Source organism: Phascolarctos cinereus, unplaced genomic scaffold (assembly GCF_003287225.1).
Source record: "Phascolarctos cinereus isolate Bilbo 61053 unplaced genomic scaffold, phaCin_HiC Scaffold_726;HRSCAF=1367, whole genome shotgun sequence".
Taxonomy (NCBI): domain Eukaryota; kingdom Metazoa; phylum Chordata; class Mammalia; order Diprotodontia; family Phascolarctidae; genus Phascolarctos; species Phascolarctos cinereus.
The window spans coordinates 194,445,238-194,460,016 of record NW_027556098.1 but is presented as its reverse complement, the minus strand read 5'-3'; the positions used below and the strand labels follow the sequence as shown (position 1 = coordinate 194,460,016).

At 40.3% G+C, this 14,779-nt stretch overlaps 1 protein-coding gene across 5 annotated transcripts in view; it reads right to left on the bottom strand.

Annotated features, from left to right (window-relative positions):
- The window catches only part of HIBCH (3-hydroxyisobutyryl-CoA hydrolase), a 109,426-nt gene extending 97,492 nt beyond the window's left edge, over nt 1-11,934 (bottom strand). For 2 of the 5 annotated variants that reach the window (XM_020993636.2, XM_020993637.2), the window contains exon 1: nt 11,708-11,934. In XM_020993636.2, coding sequence (XP_020849295.1) covers nt 11,708-11,742 — 35 coding nt within the window. In that variant the 5' untranslated portion in view covers nt 11,743-11,934. Of the gene's footprint in view, nt 1-10,079; nt 10,127-11,707 lie in introns of all 5 variants that reach the window. The other 3 variants (XM_020993635.2, XM_078146927.1, XM_078146926.1) reach the window with 2 other exon arrangements.
- Nucleotides 11,935-14,779: the final 2,845 nt, after the last annotated feature.

Genomic DNA, 14,779 nt, shown 5'->3' with positions numbered 1-14,779 from the left:
ACTATCTGTTAAATTAACAAATGAATGAGGTTACCAAACCAGCTCACAAGAGATTATTTAATCTATAATATACCTGAAGGATGGCTCTATATAAACTAGCCGCCCTGCTCTTTGTATCTAGACTCCCTGTCTTTCACCACCTTTCCCCAATGCCTGGCATACTCTGCCTCTCACCTATACCAGCTGGCTTCCTTCAAGACTCAGTTCAAATCCCACTTTATACGAGCAGTCTTTTCCAGTCTGCCCATCCCCTATCCACTAGTGACTTCCCTCTGACATTATCTCCCATTTATACTGTATATAACTTCAATGTTCATAGTCGTTTGTAGGTTGTCATCCCTTCCCACCAGAATGTCAGCTTCTTGACTTAGTCCTTGAGAAGTACTGTTTTTATCTTTCTGGTATCCCCAATACTAAACACAACGACTAGATACAGGGGTGGAGAACCTAAGACCTCAAGACCACATGTGGCCTTCTAGATTCTTGGGTGCGGCCTTTTGACTAAGTCCAAGTTTTATAGAACAAATCCTTTTGTTAAGGGGATTTGCTGTGTGAAGTTTGGACTTGGTCAAAGGGTCAAACTTGTTCTAGTCACTAGAATATAATAAGCATTTAATATATACTTATTCACTGACAAACCATTTAACCTCTCTGGAGCTCAGCTTCCTTATGTAAAAATTAGAATACTGCATTAGATGACCTTGTAGGCTCCCTTCCAGCTCTAAACAGATCCTACGAAATTTTAGAAAGTGCCTTTGTCACAGCAATCAGGTATTAGAATAGCAAGCAGCCAATACAATCAAATTCAATTGAAATTCAAACAAACTTTTATTAAGAGTATACTATGTACAATGCATTGTTTTAGGTGGGCACTAAGGACAGAAAAACAGCATATTACCTTCTACTAAAATGGATACATCCTACATACAGATAAACACAAAGTAATTTCAGGAGGAGAAAAGCACTTACAAATGGGGAAACCTTGAGGGGAGATGTATCTTGAGCTGAGCCTTAAAGGAAGCTAGGAATTCAAAGACTACCAAGAGACTCAGAAGGATGAGAACTGGAAAAAAGACTACTGAATCTGGTTGTTAGGTCACTGAAAACAGAATAGTTTCAGTGGGGTTTGGGGCAGGAGGAATTGATTAGGGGGAATAGGAAGGGTGGAGACCAAATTGCATTTGGTTGAGGAGTGAGCAGAGGAATTGTTTTTCCAAGTTCAGGAGGGACAAGGAAGAGAGATGAGCCAGTAACTAGAGAAAAAAGAGCATGGGACCATAGATCTAGAGCTGGATTTTACATATGAGGAAAGGGAGGACCAAGGAGGTCAAGGGAGGCAAAGGAAAGTTTATTCAGGATTGAAAAGTCCTAAAAATGTCTAGAGGAAAGCCAGGGGGAAGGAAGAAGTGCAGCAAAGTTGTGGAGGAGAGAGGAGAAAGGTGAGGAAAGTGGACACCTCCCCCCCAGGCTATTTAACCTAAAATATACCTGAAAGATGACCACATTCCTGTGACCAGTATGAAGGCAGGTGACAATGCTTACAAGTTTTGAAGAATGCATAGGGTTGAGTGATTTTATGTAGGACAGTATTCTTCTTCTCAGTGAAATATGATGTTAGGTCATTTGCTATGTATGAGGGTACAGGAGTGTACTGAAGGGGAGAAAAGAAAGATCTGGAGCCATCCCTGCAGGAAATGAGGATTTATCATGTTTGATCTGGAGTTATCAACATGAATTCTAAAGTCCTAAGAATAATAGTAGGGGATAGAGAGAGGAGGGAGCCAGACCGTAAGTCCAGGTACCAGAATCATTAAGAAAGTTGCAAGAGTGGTCAGGAGAGAACAATAACAAGAATGAGATTACAAGTCCTGATTACCTGAGAACCCTCTCTCCTTATCCTTTCTTGATAAGAAAGGTTATAGTGGACATTTTACCAGAAGGGGCGGTAAAGAGAAGGCTCTAAAATGAGAGGATGGACTGAATGAAGTTGCAAAAGTGTTTATTTTTTACTAATGATTTCAAAATTTAAATTTGCTAATTGAAGCAAAAGCACTGGATATTCCAAAAGTTGTATATTTCTTTTGTTGCTGCCACTTCAAATTACTTTAAGTGACTAAATTTATATGAACTTTCATAATCTGATTTTATATCATCTACAATTTATTTTGTTCAAGGGAAGAACAAAAATCTAAGTTCAATTTCTTCTGGTTGTGTAACTTTGAGTTCATTTAACTTGTAACCCTCAGTTTCTTTATCTGTAAAATAAGGATAATACCTGCCTTTTATCACAGGATGCAAAAATTAACCTAACACGCATGTTAAAGTGCTTTGGAAAATGTTAAGTGCTAGGATCTGAAAGTTCAAGAACTAAATTTCAGAATTTCTCCACATCCAGAACGATTACAGTATTGTGGATAGGAAGTCATCCTAGCTCCCAGGAGAACCAGGGTTTTGCATAAGTGCCCATGTATAACCTATGTTGAATTGCTTGCCTTCTCAATGAGGATAAGTGGGGAGGGAGGAAGGGAGAGAATTTGGAACTCAAAGTTTTAGAAAAGAATGTTTCTGCATGCAACTGGGAAATAAGACATACAATGGGGTACAGAACTCTATCTTACCCTAGAGGAAACATCGAGAAGAGAAATGAGAGTGATGCAAGAAAATCATAAAAAATGAGTCAACAGTTTGCTAAAGGAGACCCAAAAAATGCTGAAGAAAATAACACCTTAAAAAATAGACTAGACCAAACAGCAAAAGAGGTCCAAAAAGTCAATGAGGAGAAGAATGCCTTAAAAAGCAGAATCACCTAATGGAAAGAAAATCCAAAAGCTCACTAAGGAAAATAATTCCTTAAAAATTAAAAATGGAGCAAACAGAAACTAATAACTCTATGAGAAATCAAGAAATTGTAAACCAAAACCAAAAGAATGAAAAAATAGAAGACAATGTGAAATCTCATTGGAAAAACTGACCTGGAAAATAGATCCAGGAGAAATAATTTCAAAAATTACTGAACTACCTGAAAGTCATAATCAACAAATGAGCCTAGACATCATCTTCCAAGAAATTATCATGGAAAACTGCCCCGATATTCTCAAACCAGAAGGTAAAACAGAAATTGAAAGAATCCTCTGATCACCTCCTGAAACAGATTCCAAAAGGAAAACTCCCAGGAATTATAGTTACAGCCAAATTCCAGAGTTCCCAGGTCAAGAAGAAAATATTGCAAGCAGCCAGAAAGAAACAATTCATTAAGTATTGTGGAAACACAATCAGGATAACACAAGATTCAGGAGCTTCTACATTAAGGAGAGCTTGGAATATTATATTCCAGAGATCAAAGGAGCTAGGATTAAAACTAAGAATCACCTACCCAGCAAAACTGAGTATAATAAACAAGGGGAAGAAATTGACATTCAATGACATAGAGGAATTTAATGCATTCTTGAGAAGCCAGAGCTAAACCGAAAAAATGACTTTCAAACACAAGAATCAAGCATGAAAGAGAAATCATAAGGGACTTATTAAAGTTGAACTGTTTACATTCCTACATGGAAAGATGATATTTGTAACTCATGAAACCTTCCTCATTATTAGGGTAGTTGGAGGGAACATATACAAACAGAGGGCACAGGGTGAGTTGAATATAAAGGGATGATACGTAAAAAAGAAAATTAAGGGGTGAGAGAGGAATGCACTGGGAGAAGGACAAAGGGAGAGGTAGAATGAGGTAAATTATCTCACATAAAAGAGGCAAGAAAAGCTTTTATAGTGGGGGGGGTTGAAGTAATGAATTAACTTTACTCTCATCCGATTTGGCTTAAGGAAGGAATATCATACACATCCAATTGGGTATAGAAATCCATCTTACCCTACAATAAAGCAGGGGGTAAGGGAATAATAGAACAGAGAGCAGATTGGGGGACAGGGTGATCAGAAGCAAACATTTTTGAGGAGGGAGAGTGACAAAGGAGAGAATAGAATAAATGGGGGGCAGGATAAGATGGAGGGAAATATAGTTAGTCTTTCACAATATGACTATTATGGAAATGTTTTGCATGACTACACATGTATAACCTACGTTGAATTGCTTGCTTTTTCAATGAGGGTGAGTGGGGAGGGAGGAAGGGAGAGAATTTGCAACTCAAAGTTTTAGAAGAGAATGTTAGAAATTGTTTCTGCACGCAACTGGGAAATAAGGCATACAATAGGGTATAGAAATCTATCCTACCCTACAAGAAAATAGAAGGGGAAGGGAATAAGAGAAAGGAGGGGCCGGTAATAGAAGAAAGGACAGATTGAGTGTAGGGGGAATAAGAATGCAGGCCATCATGGGGTGGAGGGAGGGGAAGGATGGGGAGAAAATTTGTAACTCAAAATCTTGTGGAAGTGAATGTTGAAAACTAAAAATAAACAAATCTGAAAAAAATATATAGCAAGTAGCTGAGCCTTTCCTCTTTTTTCCCTCCCCTACCTTCAAACCCCAAAGGGGCAGAGAAAGGAGGAAGGAGAACAAATGCTCTTTCAGTTGATTCTGTGGATTCAGGTGGTATAAAAAAGCAACGAGCAAGGACTGCTGAAAGAACCACAAGGAAGAAAGAAGCTGATTGTGGAATATGGCAGTCATAAGCAAAGGCACAGGCCAGTCTCAAAGACATAGCTAAAAACCGGCATTGAGAAGTACCGGAGGCAGCGACAGTAGCAAAGGTTGAATCAAGACTGAAGGTACTAGGACACCCCCTATTAGTGTTCTGAGACTTTTTCAAGGACTTAACTGAGATGCAAGGAAGGAACCTGTAAGTTCAGCATGAGAAGAATGCTGCCTATAACCATTCTCTATACGCCTCATAAAAAAAACTGCTTGAAGTCCAAATGCCTCAATAAACTTGCAGAAGAATGAGTGTCTTACAGAAAAGTGAACACCCCATACCCCAGAAGCAGAGTTAAAACAAGCTAAATTTAGAGGTTCTTAGGGAAAACCCTGCAGGTATCAAAGACTACGATATTGAAAAGCCCCCATGATATGAACTGAGGCAGCTAGGTGACAGCAGTGGATAGAGCTGAACTTGGAGTTAGGAAGATCTAAGTTCAAATGTGTCCTCAGGTACTTACCAGCTCTGTAACCCTGAGCAAGTCACTTATCCTTTGTCTGTAAGATGGAGACAATTATAGCACCAGTTTCACAAGGTTTTGGTGAGGTTATAAAATGAGATATTTGTAAAGTACTTAGCACAGTGCTTGGCACATAGCAGGTACTAACTCAATGTTTGCTCCCTCCCTCCCTGTGAGTCCAAAGCATTTTGGGCCGCAGGTATAACTCACATTGGTACATCCCTTTAAGGCCTGCAAAGTGTTTTGCTCACAACACTGTGAGGTAGGAAGCATAAATATTATTAACCCTATTTTACATTACAAATAAAGAAATTGAGGCTCTGAGAGGTTAAGTGATTTGCCCAACTACTAACTCTCTTTTGCTAATCAGATTCATTCTCATGACTTATTAACTAAGCAGATGACTCCCAAATCTTCTGGCAGTTCTAGCAACTAAATCCCCCTGAATAAGGGTCAAGCAAGACTCTAGTACTACTGAATTCTCAGCTACAGCATATGCTACATGACATACCGTATCACACTGAGGTGCCAGTATGTCTGACTGTCCATGACCCCATTTGGGGGGTTTCTTGGCAAAAATACTGAAGTAGTTTGCCATGTCCTGCTCCAGCTCATTTTACAGATGAGGAAACTGAGGCAAACATGTTTAAGTGACTTGCCCAGGGTCACACACCTAGTAAGTGTCTGAGGCCAGATTTGAACTCAGGAAGATGAGTCTTTCTGACTCCAGGACCAGCACTCTATCTACTAGCTACCTCACCTGTATATTAAGTATACACAATTTAATACTTTTTTGAAGAAACTTGTTTAACTATGTAAACCCATGTTTTGTTTCAAACTGTATGGAAATAAAAGTCTGCAAAAATTGAACTGTATCATGATCCGGGAGGAAAATTGACCTAAGTGAGGTAAGTAGGAATACTAGAGTAGACAGTGCTATAGAAAATGGTGACATATTTTCCAAACCAAAAAACAAGACACAATGGCTTGACAAAGAATGTTATTATTTGAGCCCACGGCCACAATTGTTCAGTCTTTTACAACAGAATATACAGCAGGGTTTGTAGGCATATACTGCTAAAGACACATAATCCAAACATACCTCCAAGAATTTTTTGTGAGTAATTTTCAAGTTTCTTCAACCACTTCTCCATTCAATGTTCTCTAAACGTTTTATCATGTATATATTTACTGACTTGACTTATTCCATTATTATTTGCTAAAAGACTAAATTTACTGGGCATTTTGATGACTTACAGGGCTAATAGCCCAGAATATTACAGTGAAATTCTACAGTTAACAGAAAGTATGTAACTCCTATTTTAAAAGCAGTTCAGGAACATTAGATCCCTGCAGAACATACTAAGGCTGGTCAAGCTTAGAGCCTAAAAGCAGCAGTGTATATAGGGTAAAAATGTTTGGAAAAAAATAAACCTGGGAAGAGTTTATGCCAATAAAACTTAGAGGTTTTGGAGTCATTTGAGGATAGAATAAATAACCGTCTTGAAGCAACAGAAAGCTGCCAAAACCCTTCCCTGAATCTCTCCAGAGATGGAATAAATCCCTCCTTCCTCCACTTCTCATGTTAACTGGTTCAAAGTAACATTTGAACCTAGAAGCTTGTTCGTTATGTTTATATTTCTTGGTAAATAGAAAATGAACTGAATTGCTCTAAATTTTATTGCTCAACAATTATATTTTGATTTTAGTAAAAAAGACAAATAAGTGAGATATAGGTAGTTTCCTCCCTTCATCATGCATTAAGTCTACTGAAGTAGTAGCACTAATTAAGTCAAGTTATTAAGCACCTACTCTGTGCCAGACACTATGCTAAATCCAGAGGATATAAAGAAAGGCAAAAGACAGTCCCTGATCTAAAGGAGCTCACAATCCAATGAATGAAAGAACACTCAAACAACTATTTACAAACAAGAGATATATAAGACAAATTAGATAGAATCAATAGAGGGAAGGTACTAGAATTAAGGGGAATCAGGAAAGGTTTCTTTTAAAAGATAAGATTTTAGGGGCAGCTAGGTGGTGCAGTGGATAGAGCATTGGCCTTGGATTCAGGAGGACCTGAGCTCAAATCTGACCTCAGACACATAACACTTACTAGCTGTGTGACCCTGGGTAAGTCACTTAACCCCACTGCCTAGCCAAAAAAAAAATAAATAAAAGATAAGATTTTAGCTAAGGAAGGAAGCCAGGAGGCAAAGATGAGTAAGGAGAGAATTCCAGGCACTGAAAGCCACCAAGAAAAATTTAAAGAGTAAGGAGATGGAGTGTCTTACATGAGAAACAGCAAGAAGCCAGTATCATTGGATCACAGAATATATGGCTAATGTTTAAGAAGACTGGAAGATAGGAGAGGTCCAGGATACGAAGGCTCTGGACACCAAACAGAGCATTTCATATTTGATCCTAGATGTGATACAGAGACATTAGAATTTATTAAACAGGAGGGTGACAAGGTCAAACCTGCATTTTAAGGAGATCAATTCAGCTATTAAGTAGAGGATGAAATGGAGTAGGTAGAGACTTGAGGAAGGGAGACCAAACAAAAGGCTACTGCAATAGTCTAAGTATGAGGTGATGAGCACCTGTAACAGGATGCCAAAAGAGAGAAGGAGGTTACAAAGAGATGTTACAAAGGCAGAAACAGGACCTAATAACTGATTGGACATGAGAAGAGAGAAAGAATGAGGAGTCACATTTGACACCTGGGTCTTGAGCCTAGAGGGTGGTGCTCCTTCATAGTAACAGGATATTCAGGAAAAGGGAACAGTCTGGAGGAAATCATAATGAGTTCATTTCTAGACATGTTGAGTTTAAGATGTCTATGGACATCCAGTTCAACACATCCAATAAATAGCCGGAGATGTGGGTCTGGAAGTCAGGGAAAAGGTTAGAGTTAGATAAGTAGATCTGAGAATCTTCAGCCTAGAGATCATAATTGAATCCATGGGAGATGATGTAATCAACAAACAAAATGGTATAGTGGGAGAAGAGGGCCCATAACTGAGTCTTGAGAGTCATCCACCATGACCAGATGTGAACAGGATGATCTAGCAAAGGAGACTGAGAAGGAGTCAGCCAGGTAGGAGGACAAGGATAAAGTAATGTCACAGAGACCTAGAGAGAAGAGAGTATTGAGAAGACAATGATTAACAGTATCAAAGAGAACACAGAGGTCAAGAAGGTTGAGGACTGGGAAAAGGCCATTAGATATGGCACTTAAGAGATCACTGGTAACTTTAGAGAGAAGTTTCAGTTGAATGATAAAGTCAGAAGCCAAACTGTAGAGAGAGAAGGGGGGGGAAGGGAAGGAAGAGTAGGAAGTAGTTTAGAGGGCCTTCTGAAGGTCTTCAGTAACAGAAGGGAAAAGAGATACGGGACGTCCAGCTGGCTGAGCTCACTTGGCAACAACCATTAGAGGTAATGGCAAACTCCTTGGACAGTGTTTAAAGGTCATTCTAGGACTTGTCCTGAAACCATAACCCCTTTTAAACAAATGTCACTGCATTATTTTTTCTGTCAAAAAAACCACACAGCTACTACGTGTTCAACACTATGCAGATGATGAAATATAAGACATAGCTCCTGCCCTCAAGGTTGCATTCCAGTTGGGGAAAGAAACCTGTCCTGTCCTGAGGGAAGGGAGGGAACAAACCTTTATCTTATGACCTGATTTAGTTCATCCCCTTAAATTAAAAAAAAAAACTACTAGCAATGTTTTCAAAAAGCTCTGCATGTGTACTAACATGCATGACAAATATATTTGTGCATACTTTTTTTGCAAAACCCACCTAACCCAGTTTCTAAGGATTAGCCTATGTCTGAATAGGTAACCTCGACCTAATCTTTGCTACCCCAAGTTACTGCTCAGGATTAAATATAAAGCATCCCTTCAAAGCCCAACCAAAGGGAAGATATTTGTGGCTTCAGACCCATCCCAGTCAGATGTCTTAGGGATAGGGACTAGGCTTGTGATTTCATTGCCATAATATAATTTCATTGCTTCTTAGATAAGGAAACTCTCTATACCAATGCAGATGAATGAGTACCTTCTCCGCAACTTAGAATCTTAAGAGTTTCCTAGTATACTGAGAGGTTAAGTGATTTGCCTAGGGTCCCACAGTCAGTATGAGTCAGAAGGTTTTCCTGAACCTGATGCCAAGTCTACCATTCTGCCTCTCAGATTCCACCTTATCAGGGAATTTCCCTCTAGAGACCTGGATTGACATCAAAGGATCTGAAGCTATACAGCAATTAATCACTTCTCCAAGTCACTAACTACCTCTATTGACTCATAATCAGTCTTTATATTTTGTTGCTTGTGTAGTTAGGTTATTTTCTTGCAACTTAAAAAACATTTGAGGCAACAGATCATTAGAACAAGTATTTCACTTTCATGATTCACTAAATCTGTGTTACTTCAGATGAAGGGATAACTCAACCAACTTGGAATGACAAAAAAAAAATACTATGGTAACCCTCCAAATTGGCCTTCTAACAAAAGAATGCCACCTCTCCACGTATCAAGAAAGGAAATCTCACCTATGACCCAATTAGTCTCTCAAAGTCTTGCTGACTAATGCTTCTCATTTCAAATGTGCATGCACAGCTGCAATTTATAAATTTTCCAAAAAAGACTGAAGATTAATACAATCTAGATATTCAGCTCAGCCTACTAGAGGTGGAAGACATAAAAACATCTTCCTCTGAGGAACTCAAAACTTTTTCATTTTAAAAAAATGAGTGTCAGGCACTTTTATTTTTAAATACAATAGTATTAAGATTCTTCCCATTTCAAAACTGTTTTGCTATTTATAAATCCCCATCAAATTTCACACCATTCACCTGAAACTAACAGTCTGCAGTAACTGCAGTTCACTGTGACACTGAAGAAAAAGATGGATTTCAAGTCTGATTACCTTGGTTCAGGTCCCAGCTCTGCCACTTACCTGTATGACCTTGGGCAAGTCAAGTGGACTTTCTAGGCCTCAAGCTCCTTATAAACAAAATGAGGGAGTTAGTCTAAGATCTCTTACATCTTTATGTCTCTTGGAGGTCTATATCCAAGATCTATGATCTTGCTAGAACAGGCAACAAATGAACTTATTTTAATGGCAGATGCAATCATCTTGTCAAACTACAGTCTAAAGGGTTTGGAAATGATCTCTAGATGTCCTTCTCATCCACCCTGATAGTTATTTCTAATAACTCCCAAATCTTTATCTCTAGCCCTCACCTACCTGCTGAGTTCCAATCCTCCATTTTGAACTCCCTGGTGACAATCCCCACCTGGATGTTAACAACAACCCCGCAAACTCAAGTCCCAAACTGATCATTTCCCCTGCCAACTGCCCATCCTCCTACCTTTCCTATTTCTACTAAAGGTAATGCCATTTCTCAATCACCAGGACACAAAAATCTAATTTTCCCAACTCCTTAATCCAGTCCTGAAAACAACTTCATGTTTGCTCTTTCCTCTATATTCTAACTGCCACCATTCTAGTTCAAAACCTCATTAATCTGGAATACTATAACAGTCTCTTAATTGGTCTCTCTACTTCTAATCTCTTCTCCTTCCAATTCATCCTTCACACAGCTTCCATTTTTTCCCTAACACAAAAGTATAACAATATCATTCCCCAATTCAAAGACCTTAATTGGCTTCCCCACTGTATATAGGATAAACCATAAATTCCTTATTGTGGCATTCTACTTCGTCTAGCTTCCACAACCTGATCTCCTTTATCACACTCTACCAAAAAACATATTTATCTGTGTAAACATCTCATCTCCCCCCATTACAGTCTAAACCTCTAAAGAACTGCAGCTATTTTTCATCTTTACAACATCACAGGTAGCTGATGTTCGGTGAATAGCTGTAAATATCTGAATAGGTCTCCAGTAACAAATTAAGTACACATAACCGGAACCAGGTACCAAAGTTCCTTATGAAAGGCAGGGAATTTAAGAACTGCAGGGTCAATGTCTTATATAAACTTTGTATTCCACTTCCACCAGGCAGGGTGTTCCATAAACAATAGATATTTAACGTTTGTTGAATTCAGTAATTTACGTAAGTGTTCATTTTGGGTTTTCCTTGACTTGCCCTGTATTTTGTCTTCACTTGGCTCTGAAATTATGCCTAACTTTCTGGTAGGAAGGGGGTTGAGAGAAGGTTTGGGTACCAAGGCAGAACAGTTATTCAAAGGGCTAGGGATGGAGAGACTGAAGGAGGAGAAGAGAGGGGACGGGAGGGGAGTAAGAGAAGAAACCAGGAGGGACAGGAAGGGGGACGAAAGAGGAGAGAAGGGAGGGGAGGAAGGAGATGCAGAGGAGGGAGAGGAAGGGGGAGGAGGGGAAACGGAGGAGGGGAGGAGAAGAAACAGGGGGGAGGGAAAAGGGGAAAGTGGTGACGAAGAGAAGCAGCCTGGGCGCCAAGGAGGTCAGAGGTCTGGGGAATAAGGTGGTGCTGGTCCCTCAGACCAGGCCGAAAGCAGCAAAGTGACCAGCCGGGCAGTGACGCCCGCCCTTCCTCAGGCACCTTCCAGATGCTGGGGCAAGTGGCTCCGCCACTCACCTGGACACCGGCCCGAGCACCTCCGCAAGCCCCATGCTGAGGACGGACACCAACGACACTCAGAGACCCGAACGCGTTAAATGATCACGTCACCCCGGGACGCCGGAGAAGCGTAAGGCTGCCGCTGGGCCAATAGAGAAGACCGGTCCTCCAGGAGGCCTAGAGCGGTCCCCCAGCGAGCCCCTCTGCCTCTTCACCTAGAGGTGAAGTGGGAAGAGGAAATGCGTACGAGAGGGGGAGGGGCAAGTGTAGTGCAAGGGTGGGCAGGGGAATGGAGGGGCGTGGCCGTGATGTCAAAGTAGAGAGAGGAGGGGAGGGGAGGGGTTTGGCTTGCTTGGGTGGAGCCTTGCTCAGTTTTGGGGGAGTTAGATCTCCTGTAACCTGAAAGCGCTTTGAAAACCTTGTGTGATTTGCTGCAGGACATAAATATCAGAGGCGGACCCCTTTCTCCCCCAGTGCATATAGACACTGCCTCCATATTCAATTTTCTTGCAAGGGTCCCACATCCCCAAATATTTATCTTCGTCTTTCAAATTTTCAAAGTAGTATTATTGCTGTTGCTTTTTAATAACACTTGGCTTAGAATATTAATAAAAAAATTAAAATGATATTCATTAAACAAACATTAAGTGCCTACTTTGTACCAAACGGTATATTAATCTGGGGGAATACAAAAACAAAAATTAAACAGTTTCTGCCTTCAAAGAGCTTGCATTCTGTTTAGAGGGAAAACAATATGTATTAGGAAAATGAAATACAAAATGCATATAAAGTAATCTTTTGAGAAAAGGTAGTAGCAAGTAGGGGCTCAGGATAGGATTGCTTTAGAAAGGTGGTACTTGAGCTCAGCTGTCTTATTTGACATGAAAATAGTAAGTCAATTTATGTGAGACTATGTGTGGGGGTGAGTAATAATAGTAATGATGAGGATGAGGATGATAATGATAAGACAAGACAGCTTTACCAAAATATGCTGTTTTGGTTGAGTGTGCTTCTAGTCACTCATATTTGCAATCCTGGATTCACATTCAACTCTTCACTCTCCTGTGTTAGGAAGATGCAAAGTCATATGGATTGTTTTCTCCACAACACCCTACATCCACCCTCTTCTCAGGAATTATAGTCTATCACCATTATTCAGGTACTCATCCAGTCTGTCCGAGACTATAGCAACAGCTTCCTAACTGGTTTCTCCATTTCCATTCTCTCCTCTAATAAATTCATCCTCCACACAACTGCCAAATTAATTGTCCTAAAATAAAGATCTGATCATATCTTCCCTAAAATGAAGGGGTTAGATTAGATGACCAATAAGGTCTTTTCTTGTTGTAAATCTACAATCCTATTCAAAATCTCCATTGGTTCCCTAGTCCCTCAAGGAAAAAATAAAAATACCTAACATTGGCTTTAAAAATAGATGTTTTTTGTTATTATTTCTTGTAGCACTTAAAAACTCTGAGAGTCCTTATCCCAATTCCCACTTGGACTGATGAGTCAAGTGGGTTCTCCAGAGCAAAGCTACATCTACTCTTCAGGATTCTAGAGGCACCTTTGCACTAGAAGACCTGAGTTCAAATCTAGCCTCAGACCTTTACTAGTCCTATCACCCTGAACAAGTGACTTAACTTCTGTTTGCTTCAGTTTCCTCATTTGTGAATTGGAGGTAATAACATCCACCTCCTAACGTTATTGTCAGGATCAAATAAGACAACAATTGTAAAGTGCTTAGCCCAGTGCCTGGCATGTAGAAAGCTTTATGTAAATGTTAACTATTATATTCTAGAGGTATCCATGATAGGTTATGGTTCTCCAAATGAATCAGCTTGAGGCCCCATTTCAGTGTGTTCATTCCAGTATCAATCACCAGTTATGATTAGTGCCTCCCTTACATCATTGACACAAAGATTAGTGTCACAGTATCATTTAACCAATTAACATCAATTACTTTTTACAAAGGAATATTTACCGAGAAGATATAGCAAGAAGTATAAGCATCTTGCCCTAACATCAAGGAGCCCACTTTCCCCTATACTACCTCAGTTCTTGGGGAGAACAGAATCAAACTTAAAATAGTTGCAACAAAGCATTCACCCCAACCAGGTTCTTTTCTGAATGTAGCTTGAGTAGTGGAAGAGTCTATTTCATGCTTATGAGACCTGGCATCTTAGCTTAGGGGATCAATCCACTCCTAGGCTGGATTGCTGCTCACTGGAGCTGTAGTGGACTGGGCTTAGGCTGAAGAGTCTGGCATGGATTTGAGTTCCTGGATGTCTGTTGGCTCAAAGCTTTCAAAGCTCACAAGGTCACAGTCTAGTCCATTCCATCTCCAATACTCCTTCACCTAGGGCAGGAAAGAATAACCACAACACAAAACAGAGGTAATAGCAGGGACATGTATTGTGACTCGAAAAAGACTTGGAATAGGCCAATGGTGCTACCTCTCTCATCAATGGCAGATATGCCTTCAGACTCCAAGCTACAGATGAGAGAGAGCCTACAGTCTCCTCTTTGCATAGGAACCCATAGCAGCTTGTTGTCCACCCCACCACCACCATGCACACACTCTAAAGGAAAAAAGGGCTAAGTTGCCACCTTGAGAGTCTCCCACCTCACCCCACCCCCCTGCTGCACTGTCAGTACCAGCTCAACAGCCAATCAGAAATCCATTTCTTTACCACATGGTTAACAGGCCAGAAACAATCCCATCTGAGCTTGCTCTGAGGGGGAGAGCAAAGATCTCCACTACATATTGTTATGCACTTTCAGAAGCAAGCTCATCCAGCCTCCCCAAGTGGTTTGGCTTCAGGGAGAGCATGCTCTGAGGACAGGGCTTCCGTTGTCCAGTCTTCCATCATGGATCCCAGTCATTTTTAAACATAATCCCCATCACCCGTCTCCCTGTTCCTCCTTCAGCTAGCATTCAAAGCCTTTCACAATCTGATTCCATCTTTCCAGATGTATTTCACCTTGCTCCCTTTCACATACAAGCTACAAAACAGAGAGGCAGTAATGGAGGCAGAAAGACCTGATTTCAAATCTCGCCTCTGACACTAGCTATGTGACCTTGGTTAT